Below are 21358 nucleotides of genomic sequence, written 5' to 3'. Positions count from 1 at the left end.
CCTTGGGCATGTGGCCTGCATCCAAATGTAAGCGGATGTTCTGGCAAGGCTCTTGGGCTTTTGCTCATTCTGGATCCTGCAGCTGGATCCTGTTCTTCTGACTTCCAGTTCTTGGAACTTGAGCTAGCAGCTTACCTGTGGTCTTGCCTGCCAATCTTGGGATTCATTGATCTTTGCAGCCTGTGAGCAAGATCCCTGCTCTCTGACCTGCTGATCATGGGTTCCATAGCCCCTATGGCTATGCGAATCAGGAGAAACCTCTATCTTGATCCAAGAACTTGGGACGTTCCAGCCTCTACAACCACATGAGCCATTTCCTTGATATAAATCTGTCTATATATATATGCTTTACTGGTTTTGTCTCCCTAGAGAATCTAGCCTAAGACAGAGATCTTCCCAAAACAACTAAAAATCCATTACTTTAGACAGAGGTTCTTAACCTAGGAAGTCCATCAGCTTGGATGTAAATAAAATTACTTGTTGTTGTTCAAATCCACCAGCCACTCCTTGGAAATCCTATGGGGCAGTTCTACCCTGTCCTATAGGGTCTCTATGAGACAGAATTGACTCAACAGCAATGAGTTTGGTTTTTTGGTTTTACGCACAGTAGAAGAAATCCTTAGTGTCACTAATAGAAATCGCAGATATTTCTATTTTCCAAATCACATAACAGTTGCTGCAGACATCTTGTGATATCATTTACACCCAGTTTTATTTTAAATTACAGGAGTTTTTAAACCTGCCACTAGATCTTGCTATTTAATGTGTTATTAAAGAAGCACACATATTTAAAATACTTTGGTAACTATATTTCAATATAATTGGTATCCTTTGTGGTCAATTATATTTTATTTTACAATTTAAAAACATTCTTCACCTTGTGCACCAATGTTCATTGCAGCACCATCCACAATAGCCAAGAGGTAGAAACAACCCAAATGTCCATCAACAGAAGAACGGATAAGAAAAATGTTGTATATAGAAACAATGGAATGTTATTCAGCCATAAAGAGAACCTCAGTTCTGATACATGCCACAGCATGGGTGAACCTTAAAAACACACTGAGTGAAATAAATCAGACACAAAGGGACAAATATTGTATGATCTCACTTATATGAAATATCTAGAATAGGTAAATACATGAATGCCAGAGTTCATTAGTCATTACCAGGGGCAAGTGGGTGGGGGCAATGGGGAAGTATTGCTGAAGGAGCACCGAGTTTCTGTAAGGAGTGATGAAAAATTTTGGAAATGGATACTGGTAGTGGTTGCGCAACACGTTGGATGTAATTAATGTTACCGAATTGTACAGGTATAAAAGGTTGAAATGACAAATATGTATGTTTTATTACAATTAAAAAAAAAAAAAAGATTCTTCAGAGAAGGGGTCCATAAGGCCAAAGGAATCCATGGAACAAATAATGTTTATGGAGCCTTGCTTAAGACACAGCTATTTCTGAAAATATCATGCCCCCTTTTCCCCAGATCAGTGTTCCCCAAACCCGCCAGACAATAAGAATCTCTTGAGGGATGTATTATTTTTGAGTGGGGCCTGGGAATATTTTGTTTCACAAGAGCCTCAGGTGATTTGGAAAACGCTGCCTTCTAATCAATAAATTGGGAAATGCCGCCTTAGGCTGTGTCTGTTGAAAATCAATAGACAACTCCAGTACCTGAAAACATTTTTCTGCTTACACCCTCCTTCTGTACTGCCAAAGGAGTTAGTTATGTTCATTAGCAACCAAGAGTAACACCACCTGGCTGTTGTACAATTCTGAAGTGAGTTATTCATTAAAATTTAGGAGAAAGGTAGAATCCTGTCTCTAAAGAGCCTTAACTCAATCAGATTTGGTTTTTTTGCTTGTTTCTGCTCAGAACCTTTCATGTTCCCCAATACTTCGTGCTTATCTAGCTGTCACCACTTATGGCATTGTATATCATTACTTCCTTACCTTCTGTCTTCTTCCCCCCTATTAACCCACACGTATTCACACACGTGTCTGTCAGTTTGTCGTACTTTGGGGGCTTGTGTGTTGCTGTGATGCTGGAAGCTATGCCACCAGTGTTCAGATACCAGCAGGGTCACCCATGAAGGACAGATTTCAGCTGAGCTTCCAGGCTGAGACACTAGGATGAAGGACCCAGCAGTCTACTTCTGAAAAGTACTAGCCAGTGAAAACCTTATGAATAGCAGAGGAACATTGTCTGATATAGTGCTGGAAGATGAGCCCCAAGGTTGGAAGGCACTCAAAAGATGACTGAGGAAGAGCTGCCTCCCCAAAGTGGAGTCGACCTTAATGATGTGGATGGAGTAAAGCTTTTGGGACCTTCATCTGCTGATGTGGCACAATTCAAAATGAGAAGAAACAGCCGCAAACATCCATTAATAATCTGAACCTGGAATGTATGAACTATGAATCTTGGAAAATTAGAAATTGTCAAAAATGAAATGGAATGCATAAACATCAATATTCTAGGCATTAGTGAACTGAAATGGACTGGTATTGGCCATTTTGAATCTGACAATCATACAGTCTACTACGCTGGGAATGACAACTTGAAGAGGAATGGTGTTGCATTCATCATCAAAAAGAACATTTCAAGATCTATCCTGAAGTACAATGCTGTCAGTGATAAGATAATATCCACAAACCTACAAGGAAGACCAGTTAATACGACTATTATTCAAATATACGCACCAACCACTGGGGCCAAAGATGAAGAAATAGAAGATTTTATCAGCTGCTGCAGTCTAAAATTGATTGAACATGCAATCAAGATGCATTGATAATTACTGGTGATTGGAATGCGAAAGTTGGAAACAAAGAAGAAGGATCAGTAGTTGAAAAATATGGCCTTGGGGATAGAAACAATGCCGGAGATCGAATGATAGAATTTTGCAAGACCAACGACTTCTTCATTGCAAATACCTTCTTTCATCAACATAAACAGAGAGTATACACATGGACCTCGCCAGATGGAACACACAGAAATCAAACTGACTACATCTGTGGAAAGAGACGATGGAAAAGCTTAATATCATCAGTCAGAACAAGGCCAGGGGCTGACTGTGGAACAGACCATCAATTGCTCATATGCAAGTTCAAGCTGAAATTGAAGAAAATCAGAGCAAGTCCACGAGAACCAAAATACGACCTTGAGCATATCCCTCCTGAATTTAGAGACCATCTGAAGAATGGATTTGACACACTGAACACTGGTGACCAAAGACCAGACGAGTCGTGGAATGACATCAAGGACGTCATGCATGAAGAAAGCAAGAGGTCATTGAAAACACAGGAAAGAAAGAAAAGATCAAGATGGATGTCGGAGGAGGCTCTGAAACTTGCTTTCAAACGTCAAGCAGCTAAAGCAAAAGGAAGAATTGATGAAGTAAAAGAGCTGAACAGAAGATTTCAAAGGGCCTCTCGAGAAGACAAAGTAAAGTATTATAATGACATGTGCAAAGAACTGGAGATGGAAAACCAAAAGAGAAGAACACGTTCAGTGTTTCTCAAGGTGAAGAAAAAATTCAAGCCTCGAGTTGCAATAGTGAAGGATTCCATGGGGAAAATATTAAATAATGCGGGAAGCATCAAAAGAAGATGGAAGGAATACACAGAGTCATTATACCAAAAACAATTAGTCAATGTTCAACCATTTCAAAAGGTAGCATATGATCAGGAACCGATGGTACTGAAGGAAGAAGTCCAAGCTGCTCTGAAGGCATTGGCAAAAAACAAGGCTCCAGGAATTGATGGAATATCAATTGAGATGTTTCAACAAACGGATGCAGCACTGGAGGTGCTCACTTATCCATGCCAAGAAACATGGAAGACAGCTTCCTGGCCAACTGACTGGTAGACATCCATATTTATGCCTATTCACAAGAAAGGCGATCCAACCGAATGTGGAAATTATAAAACAATATCATTAATATCACATGCAAGCAAAATTTTGCTGAAGATCATTCAAAAACAGCTGCAGCAGTATATCAACAGGGAACTGCCAGAAATTCAGGCTGGTTTCAGAAGAGGACGTGGAACCAGGGATATCATTGCTAATGTCAGATGAATCCTGGCTGAAAGCAGAGAATACCAGAAGGATGCTTACCTGTGTTTTATTGACTATGTAAAGGCATTCAACTGTGTGGATCATAACAAATTATGGATAACATTGCAAAGAACGGGAATTCCAGGACAGTTAATTGTGCTCATGAGGAAACTTTCCACAGATCAAGAGGCAGTTGTTCAGACAGAACAAGGGGATACTGATTGGTTTAAAGTCAGGAAAGGTGTGAGTCAGGGTTATATTCTTTCACCATACCTATTCAATCTGTATGCTGAGGAAATAATACAAGAAGCTGGACTATATGAAGAAAAACGGGGCAGCAGGATTGGAAGAAGACTTATTAACAACCTGCATTATGCAGATGACACAACCTTGCTTGCTGGAAGTGAAGAGGACTTGAAGCACTTACTAATGAAGATCAAAGACCATAACCTTCAGTATGGATTACACCTCAACATAAAGAAAACAAAAATCCTCACAACTGGACCAATGAGCAACATCATGATAAATGAAGAAAAGATTGAAGTTGTCAAGGATTTCATTTTACTTGGATCCACAATCAACAGCCATGGGAGCAGCAGTCAAGAAATCAAAAGACCCATTGCATTGGGCAAATCTGCTGCAAAGGACCTCTTCAAAGTGTTGAAGTGCAAAGATGTCACCTTGAAGATTAAGGTGTGCCTGACCCAAGCCATGGTATTTTCAATCCCATCATATGCATGCGAAAGCTGGACAATGAATAAGGAAGGCTGAAGAGGAATTGATGCCTTTGAATTGTGGTGTTGGCGAAGAATATCGAATACACCATGGACTGCCAAAAGAATGAATTAATCTGTCCTGGAAGAAGTACAACCAGAATGCTCCTTAGGAGCAAGGATGGGGAGACTGCGTCTTACATACTTTGGACATGTCGTCAGGAGGAATCAGTCCCTGGAGAAGGACATCATGCTTGGCAGAGTACAGGGTCAGGAGAGAAGAGGAAGACCCTCAACGAGGTGGACTGACACGGTGGCTGCAACAATGGGCTCAAGCATAACAACGATTGTAAGGATAGCTCAGGACTGGGCAGTGTTTTGTTCTGTTGTGCATAGGGTCGCTATGAGTCGGAACCGACTCAACGGCACCTAACAACAACAACAACAATTCACACACTACTCTCCCAATCTGCACACACTATATTCTGAGGCTCTGGGAACAAAAAACAGGTTTAATTTATCTCAGTACACCCATCCAAGCAAAGTATCAGGCAAATAATGGGCATACGATAGACATTGCAGCTCTGGTGGCGAAGCGGTTAAGAGTTCAGCAGCTAACCAAAAGTCAGCAGTTCAAATCTACCAGCTGCTCCTTGGAAACCCAATGGGGCAGTTCTACTCTGTCCTGTAGAGTCGCTATGAGTTAGAATCGACTTGATAGCAACAGGTTTTGTTTTGTTTTGTTTTGCAATAACTATTGGATAGATGAATGGATGGATGGACAAACGTCAACTCCTTCCACTCCTATGAGATTAGAATGGAGTTAAATTGTACACATCTCATAAGTGGAGTGTCAAGCTGCTGACCTTTGGGAGGCAGAGAAAAGGTTAATATTAAGACCAGTTGCCATCAAGCCAATGCCAACTCAAAGCCATCCCATGGTTGTCAGGGCAGAACTGTGCACCCTACAGTTTCAATGGCTAATTTTTTGGAAGCAGATCACCAGGCCTGTCTCCCCAGGCAGCTATGTGTGGACTCGAACCTCCAACCTTCCGTTTATCAGCCGAGCATGTTAACAACTTGAACTACTCAGGGACTCTAGGTCTCAATTTCTTTGTCTATAAATTGAAAATAACTTTCACCTCATTGAGTTCTATGAGGCAATGTGTGTTACTTAGCACATTCTTGGCACTTTGCTGCCATTAATTGATTCCTTGCCATTATTGGTGTGGAATACTCCAGGAAAAAAAATATTCCCATTACACACACCCCCAATTAGAGGCTCATTTTAATGAGTAAGCTCCAGGGACGTCCAAGTGATGGCACCTTAGTGGGAATGACTTTAATCAGCTAATCACATTGTTTTCTTCTTGACACTTAATGGAGATCAAGAACAGAATGGGAATTTCGATGGCAGAAAATTGAGACAGGCAGAGAAGAGCCCAAATGGAATGACAGAGTGGGGACCTGGAAGCCAGAGGGTAGGTTGGGGGCTTTGGGCCCTTGGAGGCTAAAGAAGGCAGGTACCAAAGAAATCCACCAAGTACAAACTCTCATCTAAGCCCCAGAGGCAGCAATTACCAGCCTTTTGCACTGTTTTTTTTCAATCCTGGGACAGAGACAATCAGGAAAATGGTGTCTCACTCCCTAGACAGAGATGAAGCAGTCGGCCACACTAAAGTCCTTGATGAGCCCATGGTGTTTCTCCCTTCCCCTTGTGCCTCCCCCACTTAAATTCATTTTCCAACAGCGCCCCCACCTCACTTGACCCTTTCCTATAGCAGGGGGCTTAACAGCCTGCACTCAAGTGCGGTCTCAGCCTCTGCTAGCTGTGTGACCTTTGGCAAGGTGCACAACATCTCTAAGCTTGAGTTTCTTATCAGCCGTGAAGATAATAATAATCCTCCGTCACGGGATTATAACAGGCAAGAGAACGCACATATGTCGAGTGCTTTATAGAACACCAGGCACTTGGTAAGCATTCAATAAACATGACCTATTAGTGCTCACAAAGATTATGTCATAGAGCATTCATTCTCTCAGAACGTATGTGCATGCTGAGCACTTCTCTAGAGCTTGGGACACAGCCTCCAACAAGTAAGTCTCTGCTCCCGTCGACCTAAGTAACAGTCACTTAACTTATAAAAGACGGGCCTCAAAGACCTCCAAGAGCACTGACAGTTTGGAAAAAAAATCATTTTTTTCAAGAATTATAGAAGTTTCTGGAATGGGCCTTGTGGGCCAGTGACCTATGTGATGTAAGTTCCCTCTAAATGTTAGTTTTATTAACATTACTTGTAATCTCAGAATAATCTCATTATTTTACGTAAGAATGCCTTGTTTCCCCAGGGATATTTTAAGTGTTTCAAGGCCTGGGCCTGTAGTACATTTATTAAAATCTCTTGAAACATACATAACATGTCCTCCTGCTAAGTACCAGGAGCGTCACAAGTCCTGGCTTTATGAATGAATGAATGAACAAATAAACACCCAAAAAGAACTGGATTTTGTCATTGCTGTCACCCCAATACACATTCACAAACACCAACTCACCATTATTCAAAAAAGATGGTTTTCCCCAGTTTAAGTTATCAATTACATAGTAGACATAATGCCAAATTGAGATTTAGTATACAAAATTCAACTTTTGCAAGAGCTTTTTTAGCTTGCTTCTGGCCTTTGTAATGAGCGAATCCATATTTTATTCTCTTGGCTTCCTTAAATCCCTGGGTTCTTATGACTTGAGCTCGGCTCCCCTTTTAAAAAGTGTTTTTCCTTCTCACAACTCCTGTGAATCAACCTTTACTTATTTCTACGACGACTTCATTAGTTGGAACTTTTCATTGTTGCTTTTAAACAAAAGATCTTTGGACAGGGTTTCCTCAAAATAGAGTCCCAAATAGCAGGATAAAAATAAATCCAAAGGGGGAAAAGTTATTAGGGAAGGAGGAGGGTAGATAGTATTTCAGGCCTTGCTTCGGTGGGATAAGACAGGAATGAACAGTGCACCTATCTGGTCATACATGAGAGTCTTAGATGAGGGCACTGCACAGGGGAACAGCACAATTTTCATGCACAATCATTTGAATAATACCGGCTTTTTCTTTGAGACTGTGTTTCAGAGGCTACTATACCTATTTCTCACTCTCCCTACCTCTTAATAGCCACTGAGCCTTCTCGGTAGGGGTACCATGAGCACCCACTACAGCCAAGGCCATAAAGCTTAAAACTGACAAAATCCTCAAGGCCCAAGAACGGCATTTGTGGACATTCTGAAAGTGACAATCTCCCCGACACAGCTCCCTGGTTCAATTAGGTTACATAAAAAAAATTTAAATATAATAAAAAAATATACTAGGCTCTAAATCATGAGGCATTGGTGGTTCCGCGGTAGAATTCTCATCTTCCACGCAGGCAGACCGGGGTTCCATGCCCGGCCAATACACCTGGAACACACCAGCCAATATGCTTGGAGAAAGACGTGGCAGTCTGCTTCCATAAAGATTTACAGACTTGGAAACCCTATGGAGCAGTTCTACTCTATCCTATAATGTCGCTGTGAGTCAGAATCAACTCTTTGGCATTGGGGTTTATGATGTTGAATAGGTTCCAGGGGATCTACTTTCAAAAATCAGAAAATGAAGCCTATGGATCACAACAGCCCTATCCATGACAGATCGTGCAGATGGCACAGGATCAGGCGGCATCATACATGGGGTCGCCATGAGTCGTTGATCAAATCCACAGCAGCTAACAACAGACTATAAATGAAATTACCTAAATTTCTGACTTTTTTTTTAATTGTATTTTACATGAGGGTTTACAGAGCAAATTACTTTCTCATTAAACAATTAATACACATATTGTTTTGTGACATTGGTTGCCAACCCCACGACAGGTCAGCACTCTCCCCTTCTCGACCTTGAGTTTCCTATTACCAGCTTTCCTGTCCCCTCCTGCCTTCTCATACTTGCCCCAGGGCTGGTGTGCCCATTTAGTCTTGTTTTGTTTTACGGGCCTGTCTAATCTTTGGCTGAAGGGTGAACCTCAGGAGTGACTTCGGTACTGAGTTAAAAGGGAGTCCGGAAGGCATACTCTTGGGATTTCTCCAGTCTCTGTCAGACCAGTAAGTCTGTTTTTTGCGGGGGGTATGTGTGAGTTGAGTTAGAATTTTGTTCTACATTTTTCTGTCCAGGACCCTTTGTGCAGTTGGTGCAAAAAGAGAAATTGGTGGCTGTGGTCGGCACCAACTAGTTCTGCTGGAGTCCGTCTGGTGGAGGCTGTGGTAGTTGTGGTCCATTAGTCCTTTGGACTAACCTTTCCCTGATGTCTTTGGTTTTCTTAATTCTTGCTCCAGACAGGTGACACCAGTGGAGTATCTTAGCTTTTAAGACCCCAGATGCTACTCACCAAAGTAGGATGTAGAACATTTTCTTTATAAACTATGTTATGTCAATTGAGCTAGATGTTTCCCAAGAACATAGTCCTCATCCCTCAGCCCAGTAATTTGGTCCCTCGGGGTGTTTAGATGTGTCTATGGAGCTTCCATGACTTGCCTCGGTCAAGTTGTGCTAGATTCCCCAGTATTGTGTACTGTCTTACCAACTTCACCATAGCTACCACTTATCTATTGTCTATTTAGTGTTTTTCCCCATCCCCTTCCTCGTAACCATCACAGATTGTTTCTTTTTGTGTGTAAACATTTTCATGAGTTTTTGTAATACTGGTCTCATACTACATTTGTCCTTTGGTGATTGATTTATTTCACTCAGTATAATGCCCCCCAGATTCACCCACATTGTGAGATGTTTTGCAGATTCATCACTGTTCTATGTGGTTATGTAGTACTCCATTATGTGTATGTACCATAGTTTGTTTATCCATTCATCTGTTAATGGGCACTTAGGTTGTTTCCATCTTTTTGCTATTGCGAATAATGCTGCAATGAACATGGGTGTGCATATGTCTATTTGTGTAAAGGCTTTTATTTCTCTAGGATATATTCCTAGGAGTGGGATTGCTGGATCGTATGGTATTTCTATTTCTAGCTTTTTAGGGAAGCACCATATCATTTTCCAAAATGGTTGTACCATTTTGCATTCCCACCAGCAGTGCAGAAGAGTTCCAATCTCTCCACAGCTGCTCCAACATTTGTTATCTTCTGTTTTTTTGATTTGTGCCAATAATGTCAGGGTGAGATGGTATCTCATTGTAGTTTTGATTTGCATTTCTCTAGTGATTAATGATGGCAAGCATTTCCTCATGTGTCTGTTAGATGCCTGAATGTCTTCTTTAGTGAAGTGTCTGTTCATATCCTTTGCCCATTTTTTAATTGGATTATTTGTCTTTTTCTTGTAGAGGTATTAGATTTTCCTGTAGATTTTAGAGACAATAACTTTGTTGAATTTGTCATAGCCAAAAATTTTTGTCCGAGTCTGTAGGTTCTCTTTGTACTCTTTTGGTGAAGTCTTTTGATGAGCGTAAGTGTTTAATTTTTAGACGATCCTAATTATCTAGCTTATCTTCTGGTGTTTGTGTGTTGTTAGTTATGGTTTGTGTCCTATTTATGCCATGTATTAGGGCCTCTAACATTGACCCTATTTTTTTTCTATGATCTTTATTTTTTTTGGTTTTATATTTAGTTTTTTATCCAATTTAAATTAGTTTTTGTGTATCCTGTGAGGTATGGGTCCTGTTTTATTTTTTACAGATGGACATCCAGTTTTGCCAGTACCATTTGTTAAAGACTGTATTTTCCTCATTTAATGGACGCTGGGCCCTTGTTGAAGATCAGGTGACCATAGGTGGATGGGTTTACATCTGAGTTCTCAATTCTGTTCCATTGGTCAATGTGTCCGTCATTGTACCAGCACCAGGCTGTTTTGACTACTGTAGCTATATAGCAGGTTTTGAGGTCACGTAGTGTGAGTCCTCCTGCTTTACTCTTCTTCAATAGTGCTTTACTTATCATATAAAGTTAATGATTAGCTTTTTTTCAGCCCTGAATATTAGAGTTTTGAATTCCCCATCAGGTAGTTCCAGTACCTTTTCTTCTACAGGAGGGTCATCTGCTGTTTTATTTTAGATGTTTTCTGGACCCATCCTATCTCATTTTTTTATGTTTTGATATTGTCTGCTGTTTTCGGGACAGCCAGGAATTATTTTCTTCGTTTACTGATTGTGGTTTTTTTTTTTTTTTTTTACTGCTTTTTTGTTTTATTTGGTTATGCGTGGGCAGGTGGGCTGGGTGTTCTTTGTTGTTTGCTCTTCTGTGGGCACGATACTACTCACCACCTTGTCCAGGTGGGCAGGGCAGGTCGCTCAGCTATAGTGCAGCAGGGCAGGTATAGCAGAGAGGAAGGGAGGGGTATGGGTTGTTAGTGGCACGTACTGGGGCTGACAGGGTGATGCTGCGGGTCTGTGCAGGACACAGCTCAGTGATCCACACCTGTGCTGCTTGGGGGTGTGGTGCTCGGTGCATGGTGCAGTTAGGCAGGAGGGAAAGGGGAGGCTGTGATGTGTGGAGCTAAGTGGGTGTGTGTAAGAAGACAGAGAAACAGAAGTCAAAAACAACAGCAAAAAAAAAAAAAAACTGCCCCAAGAGTGTAGCGGCACCAACCAGGGAAGCTATGTGTCAGTGGCTTCTAGCCAAGCAGTGTGTCACAGCCTGTCAAAAAGCGGTGGAGACAGTACACACCACCAGGTGGTCGGAAAAAAGGAAAGGAAGGAAAGTAGAGAGAGAAACAAGAAACCAAGAGAAAAAAAAAAATGCCTGAGGGAGCCCATGGGTATGGCTGCACAGACTGGAGAAAAAACTGTGTGCCAATGGCTCCCCAGCTGAGCAGTGTGGTACAGCCCATCACAAAGCAGTGGGGACAGCACACTCAGCCAGGTGATCAAAAGAAAGGAAAGGAAGGAAGGTAGAGAGAGACAAGAAACCAAGAGAGAAAAAAAATGCTCTGAGGGTGCCTACTGGTGTGGCGGTGTGGACTGGGGAAGCCGAGTGTCAGTGGTTCCCCAGCTGAGTGGTGTAGCACAGCCTGTCAAAAAGCAGCAGATATGGCACCTGGAGAAAGGAAAGGAAGGAAGGTAGAGAGAGTCAAGAAACTAAAAAGAAAAAAAAGTCCCAAGAGAGCTCACCAGAGAGACGGTGAAGACAGAGGAAGCTGCTGCCATTGAAAAAGAGCAGAGGTGGCGCACAGAGCCAGCTAGATGGCAGAAAGGAAAGGAAGAAGATGAGAGAGAGATGAAACAAAAAGAAGCAAAATAACAACAACAAAAAATGGCACTGAATGAACCAGTGGCCAGGGGCAGGGCAAATCCAAGTGGCAAGCTGGCATCTCACTGGAAAGCATCAGGGGCCATGCAGAGGGACGAAGGGTGGGGGGTGGGAAAGCTTGTATTCCTGGTTATCGGGCACTCTATCTCCTTCTGGGAGCTCCATGAAGTTGTCTTCCTGTGCTCCTTGTCCACCTCTCTTTGTGGCTGATGGGTACAAGATGGCCATGTTGCGCCAGCTGGCAGAAGACCTACACTCTGCAGCTCTCCTCGTCCTCTGTTTTGTGTCAGCCTCCTACTCCATTTGGTGCTTGGTTGAGTTCTTTATTCCCTCATTTGCCACTCAGGGCTCCAGGATTGACGATTATAACTGTTTTACTTAGTGTTTAGGGTCTTAACTGTAGAGGGATGGTGTTGTGCTTCTGTCTATAGTGCCATGTTGGCTCCACCCCAAATTCCACACTTTTTAATAAGCGTAAATTATGGAACTCAGAACACATATGTAAATGCATGAGGTTGGGGTCATCGTCACTAATTCTGTGTGTTGTAGAGAAAGCTCCGTGCTCCTTCCCAATCCTCTGGACCCAGCCTTTCTCCCCACTACTTGGTGATTTGAACAGGGGTGTCCAAGGCAGGCATACTGGCATAGACCTACTTTACACAGGTTCTTACAGGTGATGTTGCAGAATGCTTCCTAGCTTTGAAACCAGGAGCTAGATCAATTTTCATTCTGGAGGTAAGTTTTATGAAAAATGTGCTCTCGGCTTCTTTCCTGGGTATCTGGTGAGCTCTCCACTGGGTGGAGGGCTTCTGAGAGGCATTTTTGGCACAGTACACACATCTGGCAGTCACCCAAGCTCTTTTACTACCAGCTGTGTTTCTAAAAAAAAAAAAAAAATTCTTTTTTTTTTAGTGCCTCTACAGGCATATCACTTAACTACGATCAGCTTTAGTTGCCTCCTGAGTTTGAACTAGGTCAGCGATTCTCAAACTTTGGTGTGACTGGGGGTGTTTATTTAAAAATGAAGATTCATGAGCCCTAGATCCATAGATTTTGATTCATTAGGTCTAGAGAAGCATTCAGAAATCTTTATCTTTAATGGTCACCCCACTGTGAACCAACCACACTTGAAGAAACACTGAACTAATTGATTCCAAAGATCGCTTCCAGCACTGATGTCCTAACAGTCTGTGAATTTGTCCTTTTGTGAGTGATCGATCTTGGGCAGCCTGGCACTCTTTCAATGCCTGCCTGCCCTATGGTAATGACAGTACCAACCACAGAGAGGGCACATCAGCATCTGTACCTGGCGGCCTGTGGAAGGCCATAGAGTCGATTGGATTGCTGTTCCTTCAGAGGGAAACACTAATATCCTTGTTTCTGATGCCCAGGTGACAGGTGGAGTCTGGCATTTCAGCCGCATTTGCTGCGATGTTTTTGTCACCCTGGACGTCATGATGTGTACAGCCAGCATCCTGAACCTCTGCGCCATCAGCATTGACAGGTAGGGCTGTGATTCCTCTTCCAGGCTTAGGAGAGGAGAGGCCCACACTGGGGGCAGGAGGAAACTGGCCTGGGGAAGTTGCTCTCATTGTATTTGAGGCATAGGTTGCATTTTAGGGCACTGGGGGCCATGGTCAGGGGCAACTTGCCACTCCTTTTTTCCTGGGACATTTTCTTTCCTCTCTTTTTCTTTTCAAATGTGGGTCATGGTGTGAGTGAGAATAAACCGCTGTGATTGGAAATAAATAATTATCCTATAAATTTTCCTAGCCTTTCCTCTCCCCTGCTCCCTAAAGTGGATTCTGATTTTGTTTTTCCACCCTTCTTTGGATTGGGCTCTTGTGATTTCTAATTGGGAGGAAGGGGGGCAGGAGAAAAGAACAAAAAAGTGAGCACACATGAGTTGGGAGGAAATTTTCCTGTTGTTTTGGGGTTTCTTTATTGGAAGGGCGGAGAAGCGAGAGAGAGAGAGAGAGGAGCAAGGGAGGAATTGCAAAAAGGAAGCAAGGAGAGAAGTGAATGAGGGAGAAAGGCAATTTGAGAAAGTAGGACTGTGATCTACATATTTTCTTCATAGCCTTAAGGAAAGTGAGTAAGGAATGATGAGGCTTTTAAATTCCTTTTTGGTTGCTAGAGTGGATTTCTCTGATTTTGACCCCACTCCATCCACCTAAAAAAAAAAGAGTACCTGAATTCACTAGCCTATCCTCTCTCTGCTGGTCTGCAGCCTCCATGCTTTCCTTCTGAAGGTCCTCTCCCACCTCCCTCCCCTCCCATCTCTTCTCTTTCTATGCTCTTTCTCCCAGTAATATCATCCACCCACTCCATAGCTCCAACCCCAAACCAAACCAAACCTGTTGCTGTTCAGTTGATTCTAACTCATAGCGACCCTGTAGGACAGAGTACAACTGTATCATAGGGTTTCCAAGGCTGTAAATCTTTCTGGATGTAGACATCTTTCTCCCAAAGAGAAGCTGGTGGTTCGCACCAAGGATCTTGGCCTTTCTGTTAGCAGCCAAGTACTTAACCACTGCACTACCAAGGCTCCTATAGCTCCATCAGGTGATCTTATATAAGATTTTCCATTTATTAAGAACTTACCACATTCCAGTGATTAATTCATTTAATCTTCAAAATAACTCCTATTATCTTTATTAAGATAATATAATAATATAAACTTTATTTCCAGTTTCTTAGAAAAATTGAGGAATTTACACTAACTCACAGAGCTGGTATGGGCAGTGCCAGAACTTGAACACATGACTATCTGACACCAAGTTAATAATCATAAGTTTTGTGATTCAGAGTCCCCAAATCTCTAGCCACATTCCTAACTTCTCCCCTGAGTTCCCACTACACTACTACCCATTGGTAGATATCCCATTGACCCCTACAACTGAAAATGTCTCAAAATTTTCAAAACCAAGGACTTCAAGGCTTTCCTCTTGACTTGATAATCTTTCATTGACACTGCCTTTCTCCTAGAATCCTGGGTTTTGTCTGACTCCTCTCTCTTTCTCATCTCGCATATCCAACAGTCCATGCTTATAGACTCCACTTTTGCCATTTTTTCACAACCTTCCCTACTTTTCCATTCTTAATGCCCCTGCTTATCTTAGGCTCACATGACTTATCACAGGGACTTCTGCCACAGCCTCCTGACTGATCTTTCACACCATTCACAAAATTAATCCCCCCAAAGTAAAGTTCTAATGTCCATGGCCCTACTCAGAACTCTTCAGTGTCTCCTCGGCCTGAGGAATAAAAGTTAAAGTTACCTCCACAGCCTGGCATTCAAAGTTTTTCACGATATGCCCTCAACCAATCTCATCTCTTTCTAGATTGCCCTATAACCTTCTTGTGTCCAAATGTCTACTACAACTGCTACTTTTCCATGGGGCCCTTCAAGATTCCTCCAATTGATTCAGCTTCCTCTCAACTCTCCTAATGCTATCTCTGTAATGATGTCCTGGCCTCTCCAACCTACCTTTTGCTAGAGATACTAGTGCGAGCCCTCTTCACTTCCCCATTTGCCATTCACATGGCCCTTGTTGCCCTCTGCATTGACACCCCTAAACTTCCTTTTATGTGCTAAAATGGGAACTTTGAACAATAACCAAAGGATAGGAGTCCTGGTGGAGTAATGGCTAAGTGCTCAGCTGCTAACCTAAAAATTGGTGGTTCTAACCCACCCAGCAGCTGTACAGGAGAAAGACCTGGCAATCTGCTCCCATAAAGACTGCAGCCTAGAAAACTTTTGGGGCAGTTCTCCTCTGTCAAATGGGGTTGCTATGAGTCAGAACTGACTCGACAGTACCCAACAACAACAACCAAAGAATGGACGCCATCCTGTGGTGGTATGGCAGACCAGCCAGCCACCTGGAAGGTCTTCAACTTACATCGCTTGATATGCTGTCCAACTGAGAAGGAAAATTAAAGAACATGCCCATAATGTTGGAAATAATACCACTAAAGAGTGTGTTTAAAAATAAAGGGAAATGGCTGCATAACTCTACAAATATACTAAACTTACTATAAATATACTAAATATGGTTACATAACTTTGTTAACATACTAACGTATAGGATTCAATGGTACTTGTATACTTTAAATGGGTGAATCCTGTGGTATGTGAATTATATTTCAATAAAGCTGTTAAAAAAATGAAAGGATAGTGAGAGATTTTATAATATTTTCAGCTCTACGGAAACAGAACTCCTTTTATAGCCTCTAAGTCTTTTGTATGATTTCTGGACATTTAACCAAAAAAAACCAAAGCCATTGCCATCGAGTTGATTCCAACTCATAAAGACCCTATAGGACAGAGAGGAACTGCCCTATAGGGTTTCCAAAGAGTGGCTGGTGGATTTAAACTGCCTACCTTTTTGGTTACCAGCCTGAGCTCTTAACCACTGTGCCACCAGGGCTCCTCTGGACATTTAATACATGTGTTTTGTTTTGTTTTTTGGAATACATTATTTGCAAAAGTAGTGGACAGCATCTGGTTTGTTTTATCATCACTTTCACCACCTCAAACACATATACTCGACCTAGCTTTTTATCACCTGTCAATCTCCCTATTGTGTCTATTAGACAGCCTTGAACAAAAAATATCAACTTGAATTCAACGGTCACTGCTTGAGGTCAAGCAGTGTTCATTCATCTTCAGGAAGGACGTGAGAGATGGGGAGAATGTTAGCCTTGGGAGAAAGGAGAGAAGAGCTGTATTATAGACAGCTTCTAGAATAGGCACTGGGGCAGCCCCTTCCCAGCTCTCTGAGTTCCTCGCCCTGCTCCCTTCCCTCTTGAGCGTGTGCTTGTACACTGTACCCATACATAGTCACGTACCCACGAGTATGATGGCTGAAGCTGTGCAGGTTGTGCCCTGCCCAAGGATGTGGGAATGGAAATCCAGCCAGTGTCTCATTTGCCAATCCTAGAGTCAGCCTAGAGGGGGTGATCTTTTGCAATTTGTCAGCCAGAAGGCGGGCACGTTTTTCTAAATTACACAAGGGCACCATTTTGCTGGCAATAGTCATGCTAACACACGCCTCCACTTTAACCACTCAAGATACAACGAATAAGAGTAAACCCTGAATTGGCTTCTGTCCCATCTAGGAAACTCCCAGAATGCATAGCACTCACCTACCTGAAACCTAGAGGAACAAGCTTTGCCTTAGACCCCAGTGGAAGAGGCTCCATTGGCTTGTATTTCTATAAAGCCAATCCTCACCAAGCCTCAAAACAGAGCCCCCACCCCATGCTAGGAATGAAAATAACCCTTGGAAAAGCTGTCTCTATTATCCTTCACAGTAGTTTACAATACACAGCATTAAGTTCTGTTCATGTGGTGCCAAATAGCTGGTCAATTCATTAAAAATGCAGTCATTCACATAAACCTTTTGGTCTTCACACAATGCCAGTCACCAGTCTGACAAACATGACCAAATGGATTCAGAATTTTTTGGTCATGAAGCCCTGGTTTGTAGTAACAGGGTGGTAAGGACTGCAGGAAAGAAAGGGAAATGATAAAAAGGCTTTTGAAACCAAGTAATACTATTGTCATTAGATTCTTAGGCATAGCTCTGGGTGCTTGGATTAATGCCACCTTTTCCTTTTTAAAAAGCAGAGTGGGAAGTCCTCGTGAGCAGGAGCCCCCACCCCCGTAGTGCCTTGCCTCCCCAGTGGGCCAGCCCCCTCCCTATGCATCTGGGTCAGATCTACCTCAGGAGGAGGGCTGAGAATGTGTCAGACCAGGCGGACATGATCCCAGCGTCCTCCTTCAGGAGCCTGGGAATAATGCAACCAAATTCATTCACCAGGGAATTCTTTAAGTGGCTCTCAAATGGCACCCATCACAGAGGCAAGCCTCCGAGTCTTTGCAGCGAGCACAATAGGTACCAGATGAGTCACAGGCACCTTGGGTTTTTAGTTTGCATGTAAATAAGCACTTTATATTTGCAAAGGGCTTTCCAATCATTTGCAAAAAGCTTTCTCCTTCAACAGCTCCCCAAGGGGAGTCCACAGAACTAAAGATTTATTGAGCCCCTGTCTGACCAAATCAAAGGTGGTGAAAAGTGGCCACACAGAGCTCTGGGGCTCATTAAACCCAGGCAGGGAGTTCAAGTCAGGCCCTCCAACCCAGGCCAGACTCTTTCCACCATCACTGACGGCTTCCTAAAGAGGCACTCTTATCCAGTTCCCCAACCCCACCCACCACCCTTATCTTGGGATGGCCGGAGGTTATACTCTGCAAGGATTCTGAGACTTTCAGTACAATAATAAGCCACATGGACCCCAGTCACAAACATGAGAGTCGGAGAGACATCGGAGCCTCCCTCCTGTTCGTCCGGCAATGTTACATGCTTGCCTGAAATCCCACCTCTTAGCACAGGTCTGGGACTAGTATCTGAGTCACCTGACTCCCTGGCCAGGATTACAATAAGTGGCCCCTTTGTTGGTGGAGGTGAAGATGGGGCATGTCCTAGGGTAGAATCGCCACAAAGTTATAGTAAAGCAAAAAGAAAGATTTTATTCACCATATGTTCCAAGAGGCAAAAGTGGGAAAATGGACAAGCATGCCGCCAGAGCCATGTCTGTCCCAGTCCAAGGAATATTACAGAATCATCAGTATGTGGCTGGGTGGAAACCCCAGGTTCTGCTCAGTGTTACTTGCTTCAGCTAATAAACAACAGACTGCAAACCAGACGTACTGGTCTGGCAGAGACTGGAGAAACCCTGAGACTATGGTCCCCAGACGCCCTTATAGCTCAGTAATGAAGTCACTCCTGAGGTTCATCCTTCAGCCAAAGATTAGACAAGCCCATAAAACAAAATAAGACTAAATGGTCACACCGCCCCAGGGACAAGGACGAGAAGGCAGGAGGGACAGGAAAGCTGGTAATGGGGGACCCAGGGTCAAGAAAAGGAAAGTGTTGACATGTTAGCGGGTTGGCAACCAATGTCACAACACAAAAATGTGTATTAACTGTTTAATGAGAAACTAGTTTGCTGTGTAAACCTTCAACTAAAGTACAATAAAAATAAATAAACAAGAGTCCAAGGTGGGAGAGTAGAAAGGTACCTTTATTTCATTGTGCAAGGAAAGGAACAGGTGGGGCTGCTGCCACCAAGACTGCTTGACGTGGGCGAGGGGGAAGGTTACTTTTAAGAGGTTTACAAGTAGGAAGTTCATACAAGTTACATCACATCAGTCTTAATCGTACTACGCAGGCACAATGGAGTTTACATATAACTTCATGCATCGCGTGTTCAGAAAATGGTGGTTAAACTCCACCCAGAGTCGGGAAGTTACTATGTAAAAAAAAAGTTACTATGCAGGAGGTATTTAATGAGCTAAAAGGTTATCCTGAATGTCAACATGGTGCCTAAACTGGTTTCCACCAATTTCCTCTAGTTTGGGGCAGCAGTTAAAGAGAAGGGAACCAGGATTTTAATGTAAAGCTGTTAGGGCATGCCAAGCAAGCTGCTTGAGGCAGTGGAATTTTCCGCAGCCTGGGGACCTCTGTTTTAAGTGTATATTAACATTACAAATCGGTAAAATCATTGAAAGCTTCACCTTTTCACAGATTAGCTAAAAACTGCCAAATCACCATGATTCTACATTTTGAATTGTCTTTCTTAATAATCACTGGTACGGGATTCACAGTCAAGAGATCTTCCTGGATCCACCAAATCTTACTATTTACTAAATGCTAATAGAAACAGATAAGAGTAGAAAATTGTGGCCCTTTTGTGCTCTGTTTGATTATTTTATGTGAAAAGTTCCCTAAAAGATGTTTTCCAAGATTGTCCTAGCTATTATTTTTATACCTCAGGGTCCAGTTGATGTGGCCTTGTGAGTCCATCTCCAATTGGGCCACATTCAAGGACAGAGAATAATGGCTCCAATGCTATCTCCTATATCAGGCACCAAGGAAGAAGCCTCTGGCCATGCCAACAACCCACCTCTGTAGGTGCTATTTCCTTGCAGTTTGGAGTAAACTAGACACATTTCCTATGTCTTCAACGCATGGCTACCTCCAGGCTAACCTAAATTGCACAGCTCTAGAAACAACAACAAAAACAGCTACCGTTTATTTGAGGTTGTTAGTGGTTCACTGGTAGAATTCCCACCTTCCATGGGAGACCCAGGCTGGATTCCTGGCCAGTGCACCTCATACATAGCCTCTATTCACCTGTCAGTGGAGGCTTGTGTATTGCTAATGATTAAAAAAAACTCACTGCCATGGCGTCGCTTCCGACTCATAGCGACCCTATAGGATAGAGCAGAACTGCCCCATGCAGTTTCCAAGGCTCGAAATCTTTATGGAAGTAGACTGCCACATCTTTTTCCCACAAAGTGGCTGCTGGGTTTGAACACTGACCTTTCTGTTAGCAGCCGAGGTTTAACCACTCAGCCACCAGGGCTTGACGCTAATGATTAGGGATATAGAATCAAAAGAGAGGCATCTGACCTATCCATAAAGTGACTGAACTAACCCTAAGAGCCCAATGTAGTCTTTCATCTAGATTTCGTACTTGCTGCCTAGCAGCTCCATGTGGCCCTTCCTCTAGAGTCAACCTTCGTTGCCTGGGAACCAACCCATTATCCTTAAAGAAATGGGTTTCTTTGCAGTTAGGCTAAAGAATGTGAATACTTCATGGAAAAAAAAATTTTTTTTTTGTCCCCTTAACCTTTTTTTAGTATTATTTTTATTGTGCATTAGGTAAAAGTTTACCGAGCACATTAGTTTCCCCATTTGATGGTTTCTACACAAAGTGTTCCATGGTGTTGGATTCATTCCCCACAATATATCAGCACCCTCCCCCTTTGTGTCCTAGTTTCCCCATTTCCTTTCATCCTGATTTTCTACTCCTTCCTGCCTTCTCATTTTTGCCTTTGGGCAAAATGTTGCCCTTTTGATCTCGTATAATTGATTGTTCTAAGGAGTACGTTCCTCTCCGGTGTTATTGTCTATTTGATGGACCTGTCTATAGTTTGGCTGAAAGGTGGTCTCCAGGAATGGCTTCTGTTCCAGTTGAGAAGAATGTTTTAGGGCCATAGTCTTGGAGTTCCTCCAGTCTGGCAGACCATTAAGTTTGGTCTTTTTTAAAAATTTGATTTTTTGTTCTACAGTTTTTCTTCTGCTCTGTCCAGGACCCTCTGTTATGGTCCCAGTCAGAGCAGTTGGTATCATGGAAGCTTTTGATCTCCATCTCTTCCGGTTTTCTGACATACTAGGCAAAGTAACCCATCATGGAAACTCTTTGTTTCCACTCTCCGGAGATCTAAAGCTCTGAGCAAGG

At 42.7% G+C, this 21358-nt stretch overlaps 1 protein-coding gene across 1 annotated transcript in view; it reads left to right on the top strand.

The window, feature by feature from the left end:
- The window catches only part of DRD3 (dopamine receptor D3), a 53681-nt gene that overhangs the window by 7000 nt on the left and 25323 nt on the right, over positions 1 to 21358 (top strand). The window contains exon 2 of the mRNA XM_003412984.3: positions 13438 to 13550. Coding sequence (XP_003413032.2) covers positions 13438 to 13550 — 113 coding nt within the window. The remainder of the gene's footprint in view (positions 1 to 13437; positions 13551 to 21358) is intronic.

The sequence above is a fragment of the Loxodonta africana genome, chromosome 1 (assembly GCF_030014295.1).
Source record: "Loxodonta africana isolate mLoxAfr1 chromosome 1, mLoxAfr1.hap2, whole genome shotgun sequence".
In the NCBI taxonomy this organism is placed as follows: Eukaryota; Metazoa; Chordata; class Mammalia; order Proboscidea; family Elephantidae; genus Loxodonta; species Loxodonta africana.
Note: the sequence above shows the minus strand (reverse complement) of the source record. Positions and strands in the feature narration are given on the sequence as shown.